Raw genomic sequence first — 27,185 nt, forward strand, 5'->3', positions numbered from 1 at the left:
GGCGTGAGTGAAAGAAAGAAAAGTGGCAGGAGGAACAAGATTACTGGTTAGGTGATTACAGGGTTATAAATACAAAATCAAATAGGGGTAATGCAGGAGTATGTTTAATAATGAATAACAAACGCGAGTGTGGATAAGCTACTATGAATAGCATAGTGAATGCCTTGTTGTAGCCAATATAGATACGAAGCCCACACCTACCACAGTAGTACAAGTTTATATGCCAACTAGCTCTGCATATGAAAAAGATATTTAAAAAATGTATTACGCGATAAAAGAAATTATTTGGAAAGTGAAGGGAGATGAAAATTTAATGGTCATATGGGACTGGATAATAGGAAAAGGAAGAGAAGGAAAAGTAGTAGGTGAATATGGACTGGGGGTGAGGAATGAAAGAGGAAGCCGTCTGGTAGAATTTTGCACAGTACATAACTTAATCATAACTAACACTTGGTTTAAGAATCATGAAAGAAGGTTGTATACGTTGAAGAGGCCTGGAGACACTGGAAGGTTTCAGATAGATTATATAATGGTAAGACAGAGATTTAGGAACCAGGTTTTAAATTGTAAGACATTTCCAGGGGCAGATGTGGACTCTGACCACAATCTATTGGTTATGACCTGTAGATTAAAACTGAAGAAACTGCAAAAAGGTGGGAATTTAAGGAGATGGGATCTGGATAAACTGACTAAACCAGAGGTTGTGCAGAGTTTCAGAGAAAGTATAAGGGAACAGTTGACAGGAATGGGGAAAAGAAATACAGTAGAAGAAGAATGGTTACTTTGAGGGATGAAGTAGTGAAGGCAGCAGAGGATCAAGTAGGTAAAAAGATGATGGTTAGTAGAAATCCTTGGGTAACAGAAGAAATATTGAATTTAATTGATGAAAGGAGAAAATATAAAAATGCAGTAAATGAAGCAGGTAAAAAGGAACACAAATGTCTCAAAAATGAGATCGATAGGAAGTGCATAATGGCTAAGGAGGATGGCTAGAGGGCAAATGTAAGGATTAGGAGCATATACCACTAGATGTAAGATACTGCCTACAGGAAAATTAAAGAGACCTTTGGACCACATTTATGAATAGTAGGAGCTCAGATGGAAAACCAGTTCTAAGCAAAGAAGGGAGAGCAGAAAGGTGGAAGGAGTATATGGTAATGGAAGAGGACATAGATGGAGATGAATTGGGAGATATGATACTGCATGAAAAACTTGTCAGAGGACTGAAAGGTCTAAGTCGAAACAAGGCCCCCCAGTAGGAGAAAACATTCCATTAGAACTACTAGTAGCCTTTGGAGCAAAACTCTACCCTTGGCTGAGAGAGATGTACGAGACAGGCAAATTACATACCCTCAGGCTTCAAGAACAATATAATAATTCCAATCCCAAAGAAGGCAGGTGCCGACAGATGTGAAAATCATCAAACTACCAATTTAGTAAGTCACAGTTGCAAAATACTAACACAAATTCTTTACAGACGAATGGAAAAACTGGTAGAAGCCAACATCAGGGATGATCAGTTTAGATTCCGTAGAAAAGTTGGTACCTGTGAGGCAGTACTGACCCTAAGACTTATCTTAAAAGATAGGTTAAGGAAAGGCACACCTACTTTCTTGCATTTGTAGGCTTAGAGAAAGCTTTTGACAATGTAGACTGGAATACTCTCTTTCAAATTCTGGAGGTGGCAGGGGTAAAATACAGAGAGCGAAAGGCTATTTACAATTTGTACAGAAACCAGATGGCAGGTACGAGAGTTGAGGGGCACGAAAGGGAAGTAGTGGTTGGAAAGGGAGTGAGACAGGGTTGTAGCCTCTCCCCGATGTTATTCAATCTGTACATTGAGCAATCAGTAAAGGAAACAAAAGAAAATTTTGGAGTAGGAATTAAAATTCATGGAGAAGAAATAAAAACCATGAGGTTTGCTGATGACTTTGTAATTCTGTCAGAGACAGAAAACAACCTGGAAGGGCAGTTGAACGGAATGGACAGTGTCTTGAAAGGAGGGTATAAGATGAACATCAACAAAAGCAAAACAAGGATAATGGAATGTAGTCAAATTAAATCAGGTGATGCTGAGGGAATTAGATTAGGAAATGCGACACTTAAAGTAATAGATGAGTTTTGCTATTTTGGCAGCAAAGTAACATGATTGTTGAAGTAGAGAGGATATAAAATGTAGACTGGCAATGGCAAGGAAAGCGTTTCTGGAGAAGAGAAATTTGTTAACATCGAGTATAGATTTAATTGTCAGGAAGTCGTTTCTGAGAGTATTTGTATGGAGTGTAGCCATGTATGAAAGTGAAACATGGACGATAAATAGTTCGGACAAGAAGAGAATAGAAGCTTTCGAAATGTGGTGTTACAGAAGAATGCTGAAGATTAGATGGGTAGATCACATAACTAATGAGGAGGTATTGAATAGAATTGGGGAGAAGAGGAGTTTGTGGCACAACTTGACTAGAAGAAGGGACCGGTTGGTAGGACATGTTATGAGGTATCAAGGGATCACCAATTTAGTATTGGAGGGCAGTGTGGAGGGTAAAAATCGTAGAGGGAGACCAAGAGATGAATACACTAAGCAGATTCAGAAGGATGTAGGTTGCAGTAGGTACTCAGAGATGATGAAGCTTGCACAGGATAGAGTAGCATGGAGAGCTGCATCAAACCTGTTTCTGGACTGAAGACCGCAGCAACAGCTTCCAATAATGTTTTCTGCTATGGGTGAGAGCCTACTAAACAAGGTATTTGACAACACTTTACATGAAATATTTAGATCTGTTATGCCTCTGTATTTCCTACATTTAAATTTATCTCCTTTCTTGTGTATCAAACACACTATCCGTACATTCCATTCTTCTGGCAACTCTTCTTTTTCCCTGGCAAGGCACAAAATCTTGTATATATTGCAATTTAACTCAAGTCCTCTGGCTTTCAATAGTTCTAGTAGTATATTATCAGTCCCTGGTGCTTTATTGTTCTTCGTCAGGCTATTGCTTAGTCTACGTATTCTTGAGATTTTTTTTTTTTTTTTTTTTTTTTTGGGGGGGGGGGGGTATTATGGGCTCATCATTTGCTTATGGCTGGATTAGGATCTCTTCAGGTGCCTCTGGAGCATCCAACAGTTTACTAAAATATTCTACCCAATGCTCCAATGTCTCTCGGTCATGAGTTAGTAATCCCCCAATTTTACATTTACATAAATTAATAGGTGGCTTAAATGTTCTTCTTTGGCTATTAATTTTCTGATAAAATTTTTTTGACATCATTTGTTTTTCCAGTTGTCTCTGATTCCTCAGTCTGCTTTCCTTCCCATTCCCTTTTCTTCTACCAATGCTGTTTCTTCTCTTCTTTCTTTTTATCCTGATAATTTCTTACCACTACACATGTATACGATTTAGCAAGCATTTTCCTATAAGCCAAGTTTTCTCATGACTTACTCTCTTTCAGTCTTCTCAAACCAGGAATTCCTTGGTGACTTTCCTTCTGTCCCTGGATCTTCTTCTGCTGCCTTAATGAGTGAGTGCCTGAAAGCACTCCATTCCTGAAGCAGAGTATTACTTACCATAGAAGTGTATAATGCAAGATTCTCATGAGATGTGCCTTCCACTTCCCGTGCATAAGATGTTCGAGCTCTTAGTTTCACAATTAAAAGGTGGTGGACCTGAATCCACATTAGCTCCTCTGTAGGCATACATCTAGTACTCATAAATTTGAGAAATGCCTGATGTCAATAATTACATATCATTTTGGTTGAAGGTATGCTGATCAGGGTTACACCATGTTGCTTTATGGATCCTTTTATGTGAGAACGTAGTACTACCTACAGCCATGTTATGTTATAGTGCAAACTGAACAATTCTGTGTCCGTTATCATTTGTGTATTCATGGAGGCTATGGTTTCCTATTGCTGGACAGTAATGATTTTCTTTCCCAGTTTGTGCATTGAGGTCTCCAACAATTGTGTTAACATCACGCCCAGGGCATCCGTCGTAGGCTCCCTCGAGGATCTCGTAGAAGGCATCTTTGTCCTGGTCATCTGCTACTTCTGTGGATGCATGTACATTGATCAATGAATAGTTTGTGAATTGGGTCGACATTCTAGATGTTATTCCAGAAAATCGCCCACTATGTATTTTTTGTCTTACTGTGAACTCTGTACCCATTTCGTGGTTGATCTCTGGACCGTGGTAGAAAATTATCCGGGTGCCCATATCGAGCACACCGTGTCCATTCCATAACATTTTCTGTAGTGCAAGTATGCCTGCCTTGGTTTTATCAAGCTGTTTTAGCTGTGACCTCAGGGCCCCCGCCCTGTATAGTGATTCCAGGTCCCAATGAGTGTGCTGCCTGTGTGTAGAATGGGGAAGGCATGTGATTCATCCGAGTTTGACCGAGGCCAAACTGTGAAGGTCCGGTGGCTCGACAGGAGCATTTTGGAAACTGCTCGACCTGTCGGGTATTCGAGGAATACTGTTGTGAATGTCTCCAACACGTGGCAAAACCGAGGTGAAACCACGTCCAGTTGTTGTGGGGTCGGTTGTCCGCCCCTCATTAAAGATGTCGAATGTCGTAGGCTGGTCAGACTGGTAAAACAGGACAGGCGGCGAATTGTGGTGGTATTAACATCGGGCTCCCATGCTGGCCGGAGTATATAGCAGCTTGCGCTTGTGTAACTTACTGTTCATTTCTCTAAGTTTCTTGAAGCCTATAGTAAATTTATTTTAATAAACTATCACCGTGTAGAGAATACACTCCATCCTCTGTCCAGTTTCCTAGTATTCCTGTCACAGACTCAGTAACATATCTGAAGTACGTGCATGAAAAACAGAAAAATATTAACTGCTAACCTATCAATCGGTCTATTGGTATAATAATCATTATACCCAACAGCCCCCCCCCCCCACACACACACACACACTGGGCGGCACAGCATGCGATGCAGTCATTGAAATGAAGAACGTCGTGGCAGGCAGTGTGCTCAGTAACTGTGTGGCTGAGCTCGCTCTCGGCCACAGTTTGTCAGTGGCCATTTGTGTGGACAGGCAGCTTGTCAGTTGTCATGCCCTCGTAGAATGTAGCTCAGTTGTTGCAGCTTAGCATGTCGATCACGACGGGTTACACAGGTAGCCCTGCCTCTGATAGGGTAGGTGATGTTTGTGACTGGATTAGTGTAGATGGTGGTGGATGTATAGGACAGGTATTACATCTAGGTCTATTACAGGGATATGTGCCATGAGGCAAGGTTTTGGGAGCAGGTGTTGTTGAGGGATGGATGAAGATATTTTATAGGTATTCCACTGCCTACTGAACCTGCACAGTATCCTCGTCAATCCCTTCTCCACTCCATACCGCATGGCTCATATCCTAATAATAGACATAGATTCAAGACCTGTCCCGTACACCCTACCACCACCACCACCACCACCATCACCACCAACACCACCTCCACCTTCACCACCACCACCACCACCACCACCACCACCACCGACACCATCACCACCACCCACTCCAGTGTGGTCATAAGCATCACCTATCCCACCAGATGCAAGGCTACCTGTGAAAGCAGTCATGTGGCCTACAAGTAACTCATAACCACTACACTGTATTCTATGTGGACCACTGTGCTGCGTTCTACATTACACCGACACGAAACTGACATGCCGTCTTTCCGCACGAATGCCCACCGCCAAACTGTGGCCGATAGACGACTGGACCACCAAGTTGATGAGCACGCCACCCGACTTAATGTGCGTCCTGTCAAATGACTGCATCACAGCCTGCTCCATCTGGATCCTTCCTACCGACACCAGCTTTTCTGAAATGCGCGTATGCTAACTCTTTCTGCAATATATCCTACATTCCCGCAACCCTCCCTGGCCTCAACCTTCGCTAGATCCTATATGTCACCTACCAAACCCCACTCCGGCACTTCACAGCTTTCTATTCCACCAACACAACCATTTCTCTCTCTCTCTCTCTCTCTCTCTCTCTCTCTCTCTCTCTCTCTGGTGGAGAAAAACTGTGTCACAAAGTATTTAACCCTGGATAGCTGATGACAGTAGGAACCAGAATTACTAATGTAGTGTAGGCCGACGACACACAATTATTAAATGATGGAAACTTGATGCCACGTGCTCTGATTGGCTGCAGGATTGCCCTGTTGACAGATGCTCTCGGCAGTGCATGACCGCGAATGCTGTGCCTGGCGGAGATTGCGATGTATCCGAGGCGGCTGGTACGCTCGGTGGTAGCGCACCAGCCTTCCACTCCGGTGGCCTGTGGGCAAATCCGTTAGGGTCCAGATACGTGAATTGTTGTTTCACGATAAGACCTACCGGGAAAAAATCTGTCAGCAGCTGTTAGTTCGTGTACAGAAAGTCCTTTACAAATCGTGTTGGCTTTTTTTGTAGCTAGGACATTGTTTACTTAAAGCAGGTGCACGAAGTGGTGACCCTCTGATGCGGCTCAAGCTGGGTAACATCGAACGGTGTTTTGACGCACTCTTTCAAAGATTCCTGGCATTGCCCTGATGTGATTGGTGGCATGCTGAATGTGATCCATTAATTCCTCTCTGTTTCTAGTTTGTTCGCGTCCGGGTGGTTGAAATAGAACATTGAAGAATCTCCTCGGGAAAAAGTGCCCGGTGGTGTGAGGTCTGGTGATCGTGGTGGCCATGTCTTCTGAGCACCTCTGCCAATTATCTGGCCATTGGAGAGTTCATTTAAATATTTGCACACAGCACGACTGTTACGTGCAGATGCCGCACCGTGCTGCGACCACGTGTGTAGCCGTACGTCCAGAGGATCATCTTCCAGCAGGTTGGGTAGAGTTTCTTGCAAGTAGTGAAGGTAATTTGTCCCGATAAGGCGAGGAGGTAGAGGGAGCAGCCCAGTCAGATGGTCACCCGAGTGCCTGCCAAAATGTTGAGCAAAACTCGTTCCTGGCGTCTGTGGACGTATGTTACGTGACGGTTTCCTCTTGCCCAGTAATGAACATTTCGAGTGGTGTATAGGCCATCCCAGTGGAAAGTGCACTCGTCAGTAAGCAACACAATGGCGCGGAAGTCTGATTCTCGTACAGCACGTTGCAGAAACCACCGGCAAAACCCTAGCCTGTTTTCATAGTCCGCCGCAGGATTTAGGTCTCGGACAGGATGGAATGTAAATGGATGCTGGCTGTCATCCCTCAAAACCTCCTAGAGTGACCTCCGTGCCGTGTCCAACCACTCGAGTACTTGTCGTCGGTGTTACGTCGAAGCACTCGGGAACAGTCTCGTCAAATGCAGTACCGTCGTGTTCGAGGTCTTCCAGCATCACCACAATATCCTGCTAATAAGCCTGTTTCACCAAGTCACCAGTGAATTGCTGTAAACGATGCGGGTGTGGGTGGTGTCTTGCTGGGTACCGTTCCTCATAGAACCGTCGAGCTTCGTGCAGATTACTGTTGGCTAGTCCATAAACAAAAACCATATTTTGTTGTTCTTCAAACGAATATTGTGCCGCCATGCTTACTGTGTGACCAAGTCGCAGGTGACGTGTGTGTGCTCTGCAGCGAACTTACGGGTGAATGCCTCTGACATAAGGTGGCGACAAACGGCAAAACCTATTCGACATGTGTGCGTATCACATTGGGGCAATGATGGGGTGAGGGAGGTTTATATGTGTGAACCGACAACCATAGCGCTGCCCATCAACTGACGAACGACAGTAGGGCAATCTCACGGGCAATCGGAGTGTGTGGCGCAATGTTTCCATAGTTTAAAAATGGTGGGTTGTCGACCTACACAGCATTAGTAATTTTGGTCCCTACTGGTCAGCTATCCAGGGTTAAAATTTCGTGACACAATTTTTCTCCACCCTCTTCCCCCACCTCTAGTTCTCTCCTTTTCTCACCTACTCTAGTTCTCTCCTTTTCTCCCCTCCTCTAGTTCTCTCCTTTTCTCCCCTCCTCTAGTTCTCTCCATTTCTCCCCTCCTCTAGTTCTCTCCATTTCTCCCCTCCTCTAGTTCTCTCCTTTTCTCCCCTCGTCTATTTCTCTCCTTTTCTCCCCTCGTCTATTTCTCTCCTTTTCTCCCCTCGTCTATTTCTCTCCTTTTCTCCCCTCGTCTATTTCTCTCCTTTTCTCCCCTCGTCTAGTTCTCTCCTTTTATCCCCACCTCTAGTTCTTCTCTCCCCTCGTCTAGTTCTCTCCTTCTCTCCCCTCCTCTAGTTCTCTCCTTTTCTGCCCTCGTCTAGTTCTCTCCTTTTCTCCCCACCTCTAGTTCTCTCCTTTTCTCCCCACCTCTAGTTCTCTCCTTTTCTCCCCTCGTCTAGTTCTCTCCTTTTATCCCCACCTCTAGTTCTCTCCTTTTCTCCCCACCTCTAGCTCTTTCCTTTTCTCCCCTCGTCTAGTTCCCTCCTTTTCTCCCCTCGTCTAGTTCTCTCCTTTTCTCCCCACCTCTAGTTCTCTCCTTTTCTCCCCACCTCTAGTTCTCTCCTTTTCTCCTCTCGCCTACATCTCTCCTTTTCTCCCCTCGCCCACTTCTCTCCTTTTCACCCCTTGTCTAGTTCTCTCCTTTTCTCCCCTTGTCTAGTTCTCTCCTTTTCTCCCCTCGTCTAGTTCTATCCTTTTATCCCCTCGTCTAGTTCTCCCCTTTTATCCCCACCTCTAGTTCTCTCCTTTTCTCCCCTCGTCTAGTTCTGCCCTTTTCTCCCCTCATCTAGTTCTCTCCTTTTCTCCCCTCGTCTAGTTCTCTCCTTTTCTCCCCTCGCCTACTTCTCTCCTTTTCTCCCCTCGTCTAGTTCTCTCCTTTTATCCTCTTGTCTAGTTCTCCCCTTTTATCCCCACCTCTAGTTCTCTCCTTTTCTCCTCTCGTCTAGTTCTCTCCTTTTCTCCCCACCTCTAGTTCTCTCCTTCTCTCCCCTCCTCTAGTTCTCTCCTTTTCTGCCCTCGTCTAGTTCTCTCCTTTTCTCCCCACCTCTAGTTCTCTCCTTTTCTCCCCTCGCCTAGTTCTCTCCTTTTCTCCCCTTGTCTAGTTCTCTCCTTTTCTCCCCTTGTCTAGTTCTCTCCTTTTCTCCCCTCGTCTAGTTCTCTCCTTTTCTCCCCTCGTCTAGTTCTCTCCTTTTCTCCCCACCTCTAGTTCTCTCCTTCTCTCCCCTCCTCTAGTTCTCTCCTTTTCTGCCCTCGTCTAGTTCTCTCCTTTTCTCCCCACCTCTAGTTCTCTCCTTTTCTCCCCTCGCCTACTTCTCTCCTTTTCTCCCCTCGTCTAGTTCTCTCCTTTTATCCCCTTGTCTAGTTCTCCCCTTTTATCCCCTCGTCTAGTTGTCTCCTTTTCTCCCCTCGTCTAGTTGTCTCCTTTTCTCCCCTCGTCTAGTTCTCTCCTTTTCTCCCCTCGTCTAGTTCTCTCCTTTTCTCCCCACCTCTAGTTCTCTCCTTCTCTCCCCTCCTCTAGTTCTCTCCTTTTCTGCCCTCGTCTAGTTCTCTCCTTTTCTCCCCTCGCCTAGTTCTCTCCTTTTCTCCCCTCGCCTAGTTCTCTCCTTTTCTCCCCTCGCCTACTTCTCTCCTTTTCTCCCCTCGTCTATTTCTCTCCTTTTCTCCCCTCGTCTAGTTCTCCTCTTTTATCCCCTCCTCTATTTCTCTCCATTTCTCCCCTCCTCTAGTTCTCTCCATTTCTCCCCTCCTCTAGTTATCTCCTTTTCTCCCCTCGTCTATTTCTCTCCTTTTCTCCCCTCATCTATTTCTCTCCTTTTCTCCCCTCGTCTATTTCTCTCCTTTTCTCCCCTCGTCTAGTTGTCTCCTTTTCTCCCCTCGTCTAGTTGTCTCCTTTTCTCCCCTCGTCTAGTTCTCTCCTTTTCTCCCCTCGTCTAGTTCTCTCCTTTTATCCCCTCGTCTAGTTCTCCCCTTTTATCCCCACCTCTAGTTCTCTCCTTTTCTCCCCTCGTCTAGTTCTCTCCTTTTAACCCCACCTCTAGTTCTCTCCTTTTAACCCCACCTCTAGTTCTCTCCTTTTCTCCCCACCTCTAGCTCTTTCCTTTTCTCCCCTCATCTAGCTCTCTCCTTTTCTCCCCTCATCTAATTCTCTCCTTTTCTCCCCCCTCCTCCTTTTCTTCCCCCTCCTCCTTTTTTCCTTCCCTGTCTGATTCCCGACTGCACCTAGCTGCCTTACCTCTTTCCACCTCATTCGTATATGCTCCTACAAGGGACACTTTACCGCCACCCACCCCTGCCCTGCTATTCCTTCCCGCTCCACTCTCCTGCTGTGTGTGTGTGTGGGGGGGGGGGGGGGGGGGAGAGAGAGAGAGCCTATCTGCGACGAGAGGGGGGGGGGGAGAGAGAGAGAGAGAGAGAGAGAGCGCCTATCTGTGACTCAGCATTTCCACTGTATGGTGAGTAGCAATCTAATGTCATTATTCCATGCTAGATTTTCCATTGATTGATTTTTCCTGTTTGAAAAAACTGGCTTAAAAAGTGGATATAAGGAAAACCTGTAGTTTTAATACATACAAACAAGCAACTGTTATTTATTAAACACCATGGGAAAATTACAGTATATGTGAGTATGCGGTGGATGACAATGTCATATGTGTGTGTTTTGCCGTTTTAAATACAGTTTTGCTCAGTTTGGAGAACATTAACTGTACCTTTGAACTTTGTACTGTGCTACACTGTGTTTGACAGTTGTACAAGTAGCTGAATACTGACACAGTACAATGACTTTATTTAATAAAACTCCACAGCACTTGATGCTGGTGTAAGTATTGTAAATTTAGGCCTAGTGAACAAAGAATCATTGATACTGGCATGAAAATAACATTGCAATTGGCTTTCTGGGTGAGAAGCAGACAGTTGTTATTGACAAGGTGCACCGAAAAACAGTTCTGAAGTTAGTCGAATGCAGCATTGTACTACTAACCGCACCGAGCTAAAGACATGGCAAAGTTTTTGATGAGTGGTGCACTATTGCGCCTGCCAGATTATCACGGTCTTATGGTTTATAGGAATAAAGTGGGAGGTTTAAGAGGCAAAATGTGATATACGTGGTCCAATTAAGAATACAGTTGGGTGTGCCCTGGAGTCAGTGATCAAAGCAGCAGCCAGTCAGTAGGATTGGAGTAGTTGATCAGTGATGGAAGTCTGGAAATCCCCAGGGAGGGGGCATGTCATTCTTTGATAAGAGGGGGCAGAAGTGGGGTGGGGGGTGGACAGAGGGAGGGTGGGGAGAGAGAGAGAGAGAGAGAGAGAGAGAGAGAGAGAGAGAGAGAGAGAGACAATCAATGTTGTACACACACCCCTGTGACAAGCACACATTCCTCCAGTCATCTCATTTGGAACTCAGATAACTTCTGCCTGTCATCATCTTTAATCCATTACCCTCCTTTGCTTCTCTCCTCCATCCCATTTTCCCACCACCACAGCCTCCGGATGCTGCTCTTAGCAGCTCACCGTCACATTCCCGTCACTTCCCTGCATGTTCCCGAAAGAGAGCTACTGCATTTTCCCGCACTCCTACTCTGCTATCACTCCCCCTTCCTGCCTCATTCCTCTTTTGTTCTGCCACTACCCGCCCCACTCCATCTGAAATAGCTGCAGGTGAGGAAAACAGATACAGAAAACAAAAAGTGAAACTGTCAAAAGGGCGGAATGGTGGAGAATTGATTTGTTTGCAAGCACAGATACAGATATTTGAAGTATGAATTATCAATAGACCTGGATAGGGGCACATCCTAGTGTTGTATTTTTAAAAAAAAATTATGATAATTAAAGACTGTGCTTATGAACACATCAATTGTTTTCCCTTTTGTCAGCTTCACCTTCAGTTTTTTTTCGCCCACTGATGATAAGCTTCAGGATTTTTCAAAATTTCTGTGGGTTCAAGATCCACATGGACAAAGTTGCAGACAAGGCATTATTACTACTTAACAGACTTCAATAATAGTTACGCCAATCAAAGAATGAAAGAAATTAAATGAAGGAAATCATAACAATTGTACCACTTCAGTTATATCGATACAACACAATGAAAACCTCTGAAGAAATGTACAAAAGTGATTTTTATTGTCAACTCAACAATCTTATCAGTGATGATAATAGCGTCAGCTCCACGAAGTTATCAACAATAATACCAAAATTATCAATATACCGTAATAATAGTTGCACTGATTCGAGAATGTCTGTGCATGACACGATTAAACTGTTAACATTATCATTAGGATGATAAAACATTCCAAAACATTGCTTTTCACGGATTTTATCATTTCTGTCCTGGTTTATTTGGTTAAGTTTTATAAAACTGCTGCTGTCCCGATTCTTTTCTTAATATAATGAAATGACTCTTACACAGAACTAATCCAATACACATAAGAAAGTTGATTATGGCACAACAGTTTTCACAGAAAAACACCTAAAGGTTCCTAAGACAGTTTTCCTGTATCTTATGCAGGTCCGATTTCCCTGTATTGACCCCGTTAAAGAAAACACACTGTATGTATAGATACACAGTGTGCTCAAAAGTATCCAGACGCCCCCAAAAACATACGTTTTTCATATTAGGTGCATTGTGCTGCCACCTACTGCCAGGTACTCCATATCAGCGACCCCAGTAGTCATTAGACATTGTGAGAGAGCAGAATGGGGCACTGCGCAGAACTCACGGCCTTCGAATGTGGTCAGGTGATTGGGTGTCACTTGTGTCATATGTCTGTACTTGAGATTTCCACACTCCTAAACATCCCTAGGTCCACTGTTTTCGATGAGATAGTGAAGTGGAAACGTGAAGGGACACGTACAGCATAAAAGCATACAGGCCGACCTCGTCTGTTCACTAACAGAGACCGGGGACAGTTGAAGAGCGTCGTAATGTGTAACAGGCAGACGTCTATCCAGACCATCACACTGGGATTCCAAACTGCATCAGGATCCACTGCAAGTAATTTGACAGTTAGGCGGGAGGTGAGAAAACTTGGATTTCTTGGTCATAAATGCCAAACGATGCTTCGCCTGGTGTAAGGAGCGTAAACATTGGATTGAGTGAACGGTGGAAAAACATTGTGTGGAGTGACGAATCATGGTACACAGTGTACCAATACTGATAAAGAACGCCGTGAACTTGTAAGTTGAAGAGTTGCTGTGTAATGAATTTAAGTATGTGTTGCTGTACACTGAAGGTAGTTTGATTTTTAATTTAGTTTCTCGTGGTGTTTAAGTGTCCCCCTTCCTCCTTCCTTTTAAACAGGTTGCAATTGTCTTCTACCTGTTTTTGCTGCAGAGTCTCAATTTTGTCAGAATCCGAGTGCCTCGTACCTCAATGTCCCGGTGACATAGCCAAAAAGTATTTTCTAGGAATGTGCATGTGATGTACACAACACAGTTGTTACAGTTAACTAGATCTTCCATTATTTATTTTCATTGTAAATTATGGAATGACCAGGTCCAGTTTCACATCACCATCACAGTGAAGTGATGCTATGGTCAGTGAATACAATGAAGGTTTGACACAGTGGAAATACGTCATAATAACCACAGTGAAAATGTTTTTGTCATATAAAAAGTCGACAGCACGATGAAAAGTCCACTTTGAAAGTTTACGGAACTGATACAGTTACACGTTTGACATTTGCTTTCCGAATACGAACTTTACTCGAGAGAATTATGTGGAGATATTACGTTTGCCGGTGTGCCGGTATTGAGCTGCATAGATGTTACACAGTTACTTTCCAGTCGCAGACTGGGTGTCATTCTTTTATTATTTAAAGACTGGCATGTGTATGTTGTCTCAGAAACTACATAGTGTTTTGAAGAGTTGATTAAATTTAAGAGTCTCTTATTTTGAAGGACTATGAATCTTGACTGTAGTTTGATTTATGCAGTAGGATGCAATCTAGTAAATTGAAGAAGCACAAGGAACCGTATTATGCACCAGCATCGGGGATACCTCGATTGGAAGAATGGCAGTTATCTTTTGATTTGTAATCATTAATGCAAATTCCTATTGCTTAGCAGTTGAATTAATTAGTGAGTTGTGTCATCAGATTTAGAAAAAATAAAGCAACAAAAGTACAGTGGCAAGTCAGAATCTAACAAATTTGAAAAAAAAAAAAAAAAAGTATGACGGTCTGGACTTCCAGTGTCAATTATCTCATAAGTTAATTAGATTTATGAGAATTTTGGTACATTACTGGGAAATCGGGACGAGTTAGTCTTACCTTCTAATTAACAGCGTTATTGTGAAAACTGTGTACATTAATGGAATCAGATTATTCAAAAATAATCATCTAGACAATATATTGAAACAAAACTCAGCCCAATATCTGACTTGAAATACACTATCCAGTCACATTAATATGACCACCTGTCAAAAAGCTGAACACCCACCTTGGGCAGCACAGACCGCTGTTAGATGTGCAGAAGAGAGACAGTGATTATCTGGAAGTTACTGATGGGGATTTGGAGCTGTGTCTACTGGAGTGCTGTGACCAGCTGCACTACGTTGCTCGGTTTAGGATCCACAACAGCAAAAGCCCGATCGAGGCAGTCCGACTGATTCGTGATTAGGTTTAAACCGGGGGAGATTCGTTGCTCGGTTTAGGATCCACGACGGCAAAAGCCCGATCGAGGCAGTCCGACTGATTCGCGATTAGGTTTAAACCGGGGGATATTTGTGGTCGGCAGGGTACGGTAAACTCATCTTCGAGTTTGTCAAGCTGCACGTGTACACTGTGAGATTAGATTAGATTAATTATTCATTCCATAGACCCACAAAAGGGGGGATCCTCCTGGGTGTGGAGCATGTCAGATAAACACATTACAAAAATGTAATTAGAAAAACTTGAGTTTTTCAGCCAATAAACAGTAAAATTATGTACACGAATTAAAATTAAACTTCTAATATTTACAGGTGTAATACTTACATATGCTTTCATTAAATCCATCATTCACGCAATAGCTAGTTACTTGGCTATTACTACCAAGTATTGTCAAAAATTAAAGTAAATTATTCATTTCAATGATCCTCAGTTAAGAACAGTCAAATTATGTACAATATTTAAAATTAAACTTCTAATATTTACAGACTTAAGACTTACATCTGCTTTCCATACATCCATCATTGACACAGTAGGTACTTACTTGGTTGTTACAACCAAGTATTCTCAAAAATTCAAGTATAATAAATTTTCAATAAAATGGTCTACTGCACTTGTTGGGAAATTCATGGATTGAATAGGAGGAGTTGGCCACCAAAAATTCTTTTAAATTATGTTTAAATTGTACCTTGTCTGAAACTAAACTATTAATGGTTGCTGGTAACTTATTGAAAATATGCGTTGCTGAATACTGGACTCCTTTGTGGGCAAGAGTAAGTGATTTTAAATCTTTATGTATATTGTTCTTATTCCTAGTATTGCTACTGTGTACTAAGCAGTTAGTTGGAAAAATGTGTATTATTTACAACCAACTTCATTAAGGAATAAATATACTGAGAAGCTGTGGTTAGTATGCCCAATTCTTTGAATAGGTTTCGACACGATGTTCTCGGATTTACACTGCACATTACTCTTATTATATGCTTCTGTACTCTAAAAAAATTTTCTCGGTTTGTGGAGTTACCCCAAAATATGATACCATATGACATAATGGAGTGAAAATAAGCAAAATCTGCCTTTTTTTTATATATTTATATTTCGTATGTCTGACATCATTCGCATTGCAAACACAGACTCATTTCGGCACTTTAGCAGTTCGTTAGTTTGTTGCTCCCAACTGAATTTATTATCAAGTTGTAATCCCAAGAATTTTACACTCTCAGCTTCCACTATTTCCATGTTGTCATATTTTATACACACACTAGGACACCTCGTGGAAGTTCTGAACTGCATGTAGTGAGTCTTTTCAAAGTGTGACAGTGAATTGACTATGAACCACTTATTAATGTCAGTAAAAATTTGATTAGCTGGCCTTTCTAAATTTATATTTGATTTACTATTTATTGCAGTGTTTGTATCATCTGCAAATAAGACAAACTCGGCATCTGGAAATGTAAGCTGTGTGACATGTTGCGTTGTCCTGCTGGTAGATGTCATCGAGCCAAGGAAAAGTAAACTGCACAGAGGGGTGGTCACGGTCCCCAAGGATAGATACGTACTTGCGTTGTGCCTTCCAGAATGACAAGATCCTCTAGGGAATACCACAAAAAACGTTTCCTAGACTATAACGCTTCCTCTTTCGGCCCGGACCCTTCTGACGATTGCTACAGGGTCACACGGGTGCCGATGACCGTCTGTCTGGTGGGGAACGAAATGTGATTCGTCCAAAATTTCCATCTCTTGCCAGTCAGTAGATGTCAGTTGTGGCGCGAGTGTGAAAATTCCGGGCTCCGTTACCGACGAACGGCAGTCGCCGTGTGTGCACGAACCGGGTGCCTGCTTTGGAGGCCCGTATGCAGCAACCTTTGCTGAGTGGTCATTGAGGAGACACTGTCAATAACTCCTCAGTTCATCTGGGGAGGTCAGTTGCTCAATAGTTCACGTCTACACGTCTCCGCACCCATCGTACACCCGTGTTATCTGTGGCCCGTGGTGCACTACAGTTACCTCAGCATCAGTTCACAGTATACTTTAACCTCAGTGACAAACTCAGCCATTTTGGAAATACTTCCCGCCCTCCCCTGGCTAAAGTGTCGGTGATCGTGTCCTTTTGGACATCAGGTAAATCGTTCCATTTCTGCATTACAATAATGACTTCACTGTTTGTTTTCAGAGCTCCACTCCACTGCTAGTTCTTCCCCTTGACTTCTGTGAATGGTTTTTATTTATTTATTTATTTATTCCGTGTGATCTGATGGTACACAGTGTGTTGCAGATGTCTATGTAACGTTCTGGAATTTCTTTCGTTTTTGTCCTGCACATATATTAGTGCTTGAGAGATTATGTTCGTCGGCGGATTATTCGTACACTTTGTGGCGGATTGTTCACTTTAGGTTAATTTTTGCGTAAGATATTGTGCAAAGTTAGACTGTAAATTGACCTTGCTAGCATCTTGCACCCAGCGGTTATCAGTAGTTACACTTTTAAAATCACTTTCTGGATCCATTTCACGTAGGCGTACCCCCACATTAGCTTTGTTTTCCATTGCAGTTAGTTTACGTGCAGATTTTACAGGGCTACGATCACACGTGGCGCTAGACAACACACGATTTCTGAGCGTTGCATTCTGAGCACGATTTACGGCTTGACTATTTCTCGTAGTACGTTGTCCCGTCAAACGCCAGTTTTTGTTACCGATATTTACGTTCGGTGTGCGGATAAAGAGTTCATTGTTCGTGGTTTTATTGGTTACTGCCACTTCAAGTTCATTACACTTCACTAATAGTTCATGATACTTCACCAGTAGGCTTTCAAGCTTCAGGTTGAGGTCCATTATTTCTTGTTTCAACGACGTAATTATGTGATCCTGCGTTTTTAGAGTATTGTTTACTTTGGATTCAGCTGCTTGTATGATGCACTGGCGGCATGTCCACTGTTCTTCACTCTTAAAGTATTTCAGGTTAACTTTGACGCATTTTTCGTGATACCAGTAATTACAGTTAATACACAGAATACCTCGTATAACTCTTTTCGAACATATTTTGCACTTATTACGGTCGAAATTCGTTGGAACTGCGGGATCGGCAATTTGTACACTTTTACCCGGCACCATTTTACACTTCAATGCACGTTGATGTCTAACATATGTATTGGTCACATTAATGTCACTGGACAGCGTATTTATCAGTATGTTACATAATGTTATGTATATATCACTTAGGTATCTGTAAGAAAAGTGAATAATGAGTGGAAAGAAAAGATTCAAATATTAAAATGAGTGCAGTCGCAGCAGTTGGGACGGTTCCGCCTTGTTATGTCTAATGGTGACTTGGTAATAAGTCAAAACTGATAATGATACAAATTGCGTGCCCTCGTGCTGACATACATACTAAAAAATGTAAAAGATTGCAACTTACCTTTTGACTTGTACTCCTAAATGAGAACAGCTACACTTTCTAAAAACTTTTATAATTCTTCATACATAAAAAATCACTACATTGTGCAGTGCCCAGTGTTGTAACAATTTCTCTCTTCTCTTTCAATTAGGAAATTGAATGACGAGAAAATTGACGACTTCGACGAGCGAGTCTTGAGGGACACGATCGAGGAGTTCTACACGGTGCGGAAAGCGGTGCCCACGCTGGGGAAGCTCGTGTCCGCCCTGCGAGAGAAGACGGGCCTGGAGTGTGAGAGCGCCGCTCTGAGGAAGAGGTTGAAATCGATGGGCTTCGTCTGGAGGAAGGTCGAAGAAGAGGACGGGCGGACCTTCTTACTCGAGCGGTTCAGTCTGGTGCGGTGGCGCTCGCGTTTCATCGTGCGGATGAAGCACACGAGGGAAGTCGGCAGGGAAATCTTCTACCTGGACGAATCGTGGATAGACACGGGTCTGAACTGCGGCAAGTGCAGGGACGGAAGAGCGGCGGGCGGCGGCGGTGCGCTGGTCGTCCGGAGTGTCGGATCCCGGAAGGGGTTCGTCAGAGAGGCCCAGCTGTCGTTCCGTGTCGGCTCCGCGAAGAAGTGGACCGGCACTGCCGACTTCGAGAAGTGGTTCGAGACGGGCGTGCTCCCGAACCTCCCGCCGGAGTCTGCCGTCGTGGTGGACGATGCCCCGCACCACTGCAGGCGGGCCGACCCGGCGCCCTGCGTGTACGATCCGAAGTCGCACATGGTGACGTGGCTGCGCAGGAGGGGCGTCGCGTGCGACGAGACGATGATGAAGTACGTGCTGTGGGAGTTGATTCGGGCAAACGGCGGCTCTCGGAAGGACTACATTGTCGACCAGATGGCTTCCGTACGGGGCCACTCGGTGGTCCGACTGCCGCCGAACGTCCGCGGACTGAGTGCGGCCGACCTGGCGTGGGAAAAAGTTGTAAAGTACGTCCGACAGCACACGCTCCCGGGGCTATCGTTCGCCAGGCTGCAGAAGGTCGTGACCGCCGCCTTCCAGAGTGTTACTGCCACGGACTGGGAGGGCTACTGCGGGAAGGTGCGGGCCATCGAGGAGGACTACTGGAGGCGCGACGGTGCCGCGGAGGAAGCTGTCGACGACGTCATTCTGAACCCCGGCACGCCCGACAGCGGTGACGAGAGCGAGGACTCGATCACGGAAGACGACGAGACCGAGAGCGACTGAGTGGGAGCGGTTCACAATTGTGCACCTTCTGGCTGTCAATGTCGTAAGTCTTACGGCTATCTGACTCTAAATTCGTATCGATTTGCTTACTCTTATTTTACGTGTCTGGTCGTATAGGACTAGATTGTGGAGCACATCTCTGTGGCCGTGGAACCTGATACTAACATCACAAAAGTTGTTGTTGTTGTAGTGGTCTTCAGTCCTGAGACTGGCTTGATGCAGCTCTCCATGCTACTCTATCCTGTGCAAGCTTCTTCATCTCCCAGTACTTATTGCAACCTACATCCTTCTGAATCTGCTTAGTGTATTCATCTCTTGGCCTCCCCCTACGATTTTTACCCTCCACGCTGCCCTCCAATGCTAAATTGGTGATCCCTTGATGCCTCAGAACATGTCCTACCAACCGATCCCTTCTTCTGGTCAAGTTGTGCCACAAACTCCTCTTCTCCCCAATCCTATTCAGTACCTCCTCATTAGTTATGTGATCTACCCATCTAATCTTCAGCATTCTTCTGTAGTACCACATTTCGAAAGCTTCTATTCTCTTCTTGTCCAAACTATTTATCGTCCACGTTTCAATTCCGTACATGGCTACACTCCATACAAATACTCTGAGAAACGACTTCCTGACACTTAAATCTATACTCGATGTTAACAAATTTCTCTTGTTCAGAAATGCTTTCCTTGCCACTGCCAGTCTACATTTTATATCCTCTCTACTTCGACCATCATCAGTTATTTTGCTCCCCAAATAGCAAAGCTCCTTTACTACTTTAAGTGCCTCATTTCCTAATCTAATTCTCTTAGCATCACCCAACTTAATTCAACTACATTCCATTATCCTCGTTTTGCTTTTGTTGATGTTCATCTTATATCCTCATTTCAAGACACTGTCCATTCCGTTCAACTGCTCTTCCAAGTCCTTTGCTGTCTCTGACAGAATTACAATGTCATCGGCGAACCTCAAAGATTTTATTTCTTCTCCGCGGATTTTAATACCTACTCCGAATTTTTCTCTTGTTTCCTTTACTGCTTGCTCAATGTACAGATTGAATAACATCGGGGAGAGGCTACAACCCTGTCTCACTCCCTTTCCAACCACTGCTTCCCTTTCGTGCCCCTCAACTCTTGTACCAGCCATCTGGTTTCTGTACAAATTGTAAATAGCCTTTCGCTCTCTGTATTTTGCCCCTGCCACCTCCAGAATTTGAAAGAGAGTATTCCAGTCTACATTGTCAAAAGCTTTCTCTAAGCCTACAAATGCAAGAAAGTAGGTGTGCCTTTCCTTAACCTATCTTTTAAGATAAGTCTTAGGGTCAGTACTGCCTCACAGGTACCAACCTTTCTACGGAATCTAAACTGATCATCCCTGATGTTGGCTTCTACCAGTTTTTCCATTCGTCTGTAAAGAATTCGCATTAGTATTTTGCAGCCGTGGCTTATTAAACTGATAGTTCAATAATTTTCACATCTGTCAACACCTGCTTTCTTTGGGATTGGAATTATTATATTCTTCTTGAAGTCTGAGGGTATTTCGCCCGTCTCGTGCATCTTACTCACCAGATGGTAGAGTTTTGTCAGGACTGGCTCTCCCAAGGCCGTCAGTAGTTCTAATGGAATGTTGTCTACTCCCTGGGCCTTGTTTCGACTCGGGTTTTCAGGCTCTGTCAAACTCTTCCCACAGTATCGTATCTCCCATTTCATCTTCATCTACACCCTCTTCCATTTCCACAAAAGTTAAAAATAAATAAAATTAAATTCACATGAACGTTGTGCAGGTGTGAAGCTGCTGGGTATATGTTAGTGTAATCAACAGCATAACATTTTTTTTTCACAACAGACTACAAGGAGTGGGCCCTGAAGAAATTCTTCATTATAGACGTGAAAGTGCAAAGATTATTACTAAGACTTTTAAGTTCTTGTTGTAGCTTAATGAAAATGGTTGCTTCAGAATGCTGTACTCCTTTCAGCACAGATGTTTTGGACACTTCCTACCAGCACTGACTTCTCTGAATTACACAGGTGGCAATTATCTCACCAACACATTCTGTGCTCTCCCCTTGCCACCTGGCCTAAACCACTGCAAATCTCTTTCACACCGCCTCACATCACCTTTTCCTTTCTCTCAGCGGTACATCCCTCTTCTTTCCTACACAGGCTGTGTATCTCTTTTTTATGCTGTACGTTCAGCGTTATCTCACTACCACTCCTTGCTTTGTGTGTCCTCTCCTATCTTGACAACTCTGTCAATAATTAGTCTCACGAGAGCACTGTGAGTGTGCATTTTGTTCTTTGTGATTGTGTTTGTAAACATCTGAGTTTTTGCAATCAAAAGAGCAGGAGTTTGAAAGCTAATATGAATACAAGGGTGAATCAAATGAAAACCTTAAATATTTTTTTTAAATATTATTTATTGTGCAGAAGTGGTACAAAGCTGTAACACTTTTCAACATAATGCCCCCCACGCTCAATGCAAGTCCTCCAGCGCTTACAAAGAGCATAAATTCCTTTAGAAAAAAATTCTTTTGGTAGCCCGTGCAACTACTCGTGCACCGCGTGGCGTGCCTCTTCATCAGAGCGGAACTTCTTTCCTCCCACTGCGTCTTTGAGTGGTCCAAGTCCCCAGGGCCTCAGCATTCATTTGCTGGGTACGGGCTCGGCGACCCCGGGGTTCCTGAGCTGGGGACTGGTAAGCGCCGCCAGTCCCCCGTCACCGTAAGCTCTGAGCATCCTTCAGGGACCACCGTGCGGCGCGGCGGTGGAACGTTGTGTGTCTCAGGGAATGGGGATCTTGGCTTGACCGCCCGGATCGCGAGGACGGAATAAACCTCTCTAAAAAACCCCTCAATCTCAAGGTGTGCTGCGCGCCGATGAGATGCGTGGCTGTTGAGGTGGAACAGTCGATAGCGGGCAACCTCTGGGGAACCTGCCGCACCTCAGTTGTATAAGGCTTACCTAGGCACGCGGGGCTCTGTCTAGGTGGACTTCTAGTTCCCTAGCTGCTCGTGGGACCGAGATGGATCCTTCGAATTCCTCTTTTCCTCCTCCCAGCGGAAAGGGTGGGCCGCTGGAAGGTTCCGACACCCAGTCTCTGAAGAGGGCTCGTGCAGTCAGTCCCCCTGACTGCAGCACATCTTTGACAAGTCAAGTCTTTAGTAACAGAATGCATTCTGGTAATCAGGAGGGTAGTTTTGAGAAGGTTTCGCCCTTCTATATACAAAAGGGTCTGGAGGGCATCTGTGGCTCCTTAAAATCAGTGAAGCGTTTGCGTAATGGGACCTTGCTCGTGGAAACTTCCACTTCCCAGCAAGCCACTAACCTGCAAGCTGCTAAATGCCTTGGGGAGTATGCCATAGACACTGAACTGCACAGCACCTTGAATTATAGCAAAGGTGTTGTGACATGCCGGGATCTAGTCGACATTCCCAAAGACGAACTGCAATGTGAGTGGGCTCCGGAAGGTATCGCTGATGTTCAACGTATCATGAAGAGGGTTGATGGCAATCTTGTGAAATCCGACTCTTTTATTCTGACCTTCAATAGCACGAAACTTCCAGAACATATTAAAGCTGGCTTCCTTCGCCTTAGTGTGCGGCCTTATTTCCCGTCTCCAATGCGCTGTTTTAAATGCCAGCGTTTTGGGCATACCACCTTCGGGTGTAAAGGCGAAGCGACTTGTGGCAACTGTGGTAAGGCTGCTCCTGAAGGAGTTGGTTGCTCGTCTCCAGCTAGATGTATCAATTGCTCTGGCAACCACCCTGTGTGGAGTAGGGACTGCTGCATATTTTTAGAGGAACGCAAAGTCCAGGAAATAAAAACAACCAAGCGTATCCCCTATGGTCAGGCCAAGAAGATCTATAAGTCGATGCACCCTCCCACATTTGCTACATCTTTTGCATCCCTGGTTCAGAAGCCTACTCCAAAAGTCGATGCCTCGACGCAGACCGAGGTGGTGAGTGTTGGCACTAACACCTGCAGCTGTCAGTGCACTTGCAACGCAGCCAGTGTTTCAGAGCCAGTAGCCCCTACTCAACTGGCAGACACAGGTACAGTGGCGAACTTGGGCCAGCCCCTCGCGCCTCAAACAGCTGCGGCTGTTCCCAAGCCCAGTGCGCCAATTCCCACTCCCACATCCGCTCCCCCAAAGCCCACCAAACCACAGAAAGCTCCTGTACAGCAACAACAGCGGGTCAAATCCCGTGGTAAGCCATCTGACCATGCGGATGTTCTTTTACGTGAGGCTTCCTCTGACTCTTCCCCAGAGTTGATGGAATACGATGTATATGTGGGGCAGTCATCTCGCCCCAAGACTGAGCCTCCACCCGCTGCAGTCTCCCCACCTCGGCGGAAAGAGAGGCCGAAAATACAACCACCGTGATGGCTCCCATATTGCAATGGAACTTGCAAGGGTTCAGGACCCATGTGGAGGAACTACATCTCTTGATTCAGGATAGACCTATGTGTGTATGTCTGCAAGAGACAAATTTCAGTGAAACATACACCCCTGAGCTACGTGGTTATGTCCTCCACAAAAAGGACGACCTGAGTGGACAGATAGCTCGGGGAGCAGTAGGTATCTTCGTCAACACCGACTACCACTCCTCGCCTCTCCCCCTCACGACGAATTTACAGGCAGTTGCAATATTAGTACATGTGCGTCGTATGCTAACAGTATGTTCGCTTTACCTGCCCCCACACGATGTGCTCGACGAAGAGGCTCTCGGTGATCTTCTTACACAGCTCCCCCACCCCTTCATCCTCTGTGGTGATTTTAATGCACACAATATGCTTTGGGGCTCTGTGAGTACTTGCCCCAGGGGTAGAGCAATCGAGAGGCTTCTTCTGTCTTCCAGTGCCTATTTGCTAAATACAGGTCAAAGCACGCATTTTTGCATTGCAACTGGGTCGTTCTCTGCCATTGATCTTTCGCTTTGCTCTCCAGCCGTCGCCCACACTGCTGCACGGGAAGTGGTTGACGACTTACACGGCAGCGATCACTTCCCCATCTGGATTCACCTGCCACGTGCAGTGGAACCGGAAAGGAAACCGCCTCGATGGGTGCTCGGTAGAGCCAACTGGGCACTGTATAGTCAACTGGCCCAGTTTGAACATCGGGTCAGTGTCCAGGAATGGGTGGCTCATATTACTGAAGTGATCCACCACGCCAGTGAAGCGTCCATCCCACAGTCCACGGGACAACCGAAGTGGCAGCCTGTCCCTCGGTGGAGCGACGAATGCCGCTCTGCAGTCAGGGCTAGGCGGGCAGCTCTGCGTAGGTTCAAATGCCGGCCAACTGTAGAGAACCTTGCAGCCTTTCAGGTGGCGAGGGCAAAGTGTCGCCGGATTATACGAGAGAGCGAGAAGAGGTCGTGGCAGCAGTTCCTGAACACCATTAATCGTTCTACACGAAGTTCTATTGTATGGGAGACCATAAGGAGGATTTCTGGGAGAGGTGGGAGGTGCCCTATGGCTGCTATAATGTGGAATGGTACTCTCCAAACGACCCCAAAAGATATTGCCCAGTCTATGGCGGCTCATTTTGCAGCTATTACTGCAACCGCCAGTCAGAATCCAGCTTTCCAGCCCCACAGAGTGGCTGCTGAGAGGAGCAGTTTTGACTTCCGCTCACCCAATACAGAAGAGTACAACTGCCCATTTTCCATGTGGGAACTGGATTCTGCATTGTGTGGGGCTCGTGATACATCCCTTGGTCAGGATAGAATCCACTATAGCATGCTGCGGCACCTCACAGGGAGAAATAAAGAAATCCTCCTCCGACTTTTTAATCTAGTTTGGATGTCTGGTCACTTCCCCGACTCGTGGCGTGAAGCAATTTTAATTCCTCTTTTAAAACCTGGGAAAGACCGCACGTGCCCGGGTAGTTACCGTAGTGTTGCCCTCACTAGCTGCGTGGGAAAGACCTTGGAGCGGATGGTCAACCGCCGCCTTGTCTGGATGTTAGAATCCAGACCACTCCTTAGTCGCTTTCAGTGTGGGTTCAGGAGGTATCGCTCCACCTTTGATAACCTGGCCCTCCTGGAGGCGGCTGTACAACAGGCTTTCCTGCGCCAGCATCACCTGTTGGGAATATTTTTTGACATTGAAAAGGCATACGACACTACTTGGAGGCATCTTATCATCAGGCAGCTCCACGAATGGGGTTTTCGTGGATGTCTTCCCAATTTTATTCGGTCCTTCCTGTCGCCACGCTATTTTCGGTACCGAGTCGGAGACGTACTGTCTAGTCGCTTTGAACGAGAGAACGGTGTCCCTCGAGGTAGTGTTTTAAGTGTGACGGTCTTTGCTATTGCTATTAACAGTATTACGTCTGTTGTGAAAAGTCCTGTGCAGTGTTCCTTGTTTGTGGACGATTTCTCTGTATTTTGCTCTTCTTCGAGCCTCGCAACGACGACTCGTCAGTTGCAACTCACTCTGCGACGTATGGATGAATTGGCACAGAAGAGTGGTTTTAAGTTTTCAACTGATAAGTCGGTGTGTGTTCTTTTTCACCGTTCTCGTTCCATTTTTGACTTGCCTGAGTTGCGGATGAGGGACACCGTTCTGAATTTTAAAGACACGGTGAAGTTTCTGGGCCTCACTTTTGATTCTAAGCTTACGTGGCTGCCACACATTAAGGAACTGAAAACACGGTCTCTTAAGGCGCTGTCTATTTTAAAATGTCTTAGTCATCGCACATGGGGAGCAGACAGGACTTGTCTGCTCCGGTTTTACAGAGCTTTCGTGCGGTCCCGGCTCGATTATGGATGCACGGTGTACGGGTCTGCGAGACCCACTTATTTGAAGCTGTTGGATGTGGTGCACCACGAGGGGATTCGGTTGGCCACTGGGGCGTTCAGAACCAGCCCCATACCGAGCCTCTGTGCAGAGGCAGGTGAACAGCCACTTCACCTCCGGCGGCGTCTACTAATGGTGCGCCAGGCCTATCAAACATTATCCACACCGTACACACCTGCATAGCACACTGTTGCTCGGCCTCCACTGGAAAGGCTTTTTCGCAACCGGCAACGAGCGACAAGGCCCTATGGGATTCGTGCAAAGGATTGCATTTTAGGGATGGGTGTGGCCGGTTTTAATGTTTCACGTCGAGGTTGGAGCAGATATCCACCTTGGCTCCTCCAGAGACCCACACTGATTTTAGATTTGGCAAATTTTAAGAAAGACAGTACATCAGATTTTACTTTCAAATCTTTGTTTTTTAACATTTTAGACAGGCATCATGATTTTACAGTAGTCTACACTGATGGATCCCAACAGGGGGATCTTCTTGGCTGCTCAGTCGTGTTCCCCGAACGTGTCATCAGGATTCGCCTTCCCCAGGAATACACTGTTTTTTCCGCAGAACTTCATGCGATCCTGAAGGCATTGGAGCAGATACGGTTTACTCAGGGCAAACACTTCCTCATTTGCTCTGACTCACTGAGCGCAATACAGTCACTGCAGAACCTGTACCCAGCGGAGAAGTTGGAATAGCTGATTTACGACCAACTGTATTTCCTCCAACGACAGGGCAAGCGAGTGTCCTTTTGCTGGGTGCCAGGGCATGTGGGCATACGGGGAAATGAACAAGCTGACAGAGCTGCCAAGGACGCCTGCAGGTTACCGGAGGTGACGCAATGTTCTATTCCTTTGCAAGGTGTCGTTTCTGTGCTGCGGCGGAAGTATATGCAATTGTGGGAGGAGGAATGGCTGGCGGTGAGGGAAAATAAGCTGCGGTTGGTGAAACCCACCGTCCAGCCGTGGTGTTCCTGCTGCCGGTCACCTAGGCGTGACGAAGTGACCCTTACACGTCTTCGCATAGGGCACTGTCCTCTTACGCATGCCTTCTTACTACGGCGCAAGGAACCCCCTCTGTGTGCTGCCTGTGGCGTACGACTCACTGTACGCCACATTTTAGTTGAGTGTGACTTATATCGTTTTGTCAGGGCGGAAGTTAATATTAGTGGGGATCTGCCCTCGATTTTAGCCGATGACGA

At 45.3% G+C, this 27,185-nt stretch overlaps 1 protein-coding gene across 1 annotated transcript in view; it reads left to right on the forward strand.

The window, feature by feature from the left end:
- LOC126212749 (uncharacterized) overlaps positions 1 to 27,185 on the forward strand; it is a 194,605-nt gene that overhangs the window by 151,069 nt on the left and 16,351 nt on the right. Inside the window, exon 9 of the mRNA XM_049940157.1 lies at positions 18,105 to 19,234. Coding sequence (XP_049796114.1) covers positions 18,105 to 19,191 — 1,087 coding nt within the window. The 3' untranslated portion in view covers positions 19,192 to 19,234. The remainder of the gene's footprint in view (positions 1 to 18,104; positions 19,235 to 27,185) is intronic.

The sequence above is a fragment of the Schistocerca nitens genome, chromosome 11 (assembly GCF_023898315.1).
Source record: "Schistocerca nitens isolate TAMUIC-IGC-003100 chromosome 11, iqSchNite1.1, whole genome shotgun sequence".
Classification (NCBI taxonomy): Eukaryota; Metazoa; Arthropoda; class Insecta; order Orthoptera; family Acrididae; genus Schistocerca; species Schistocerca nitens.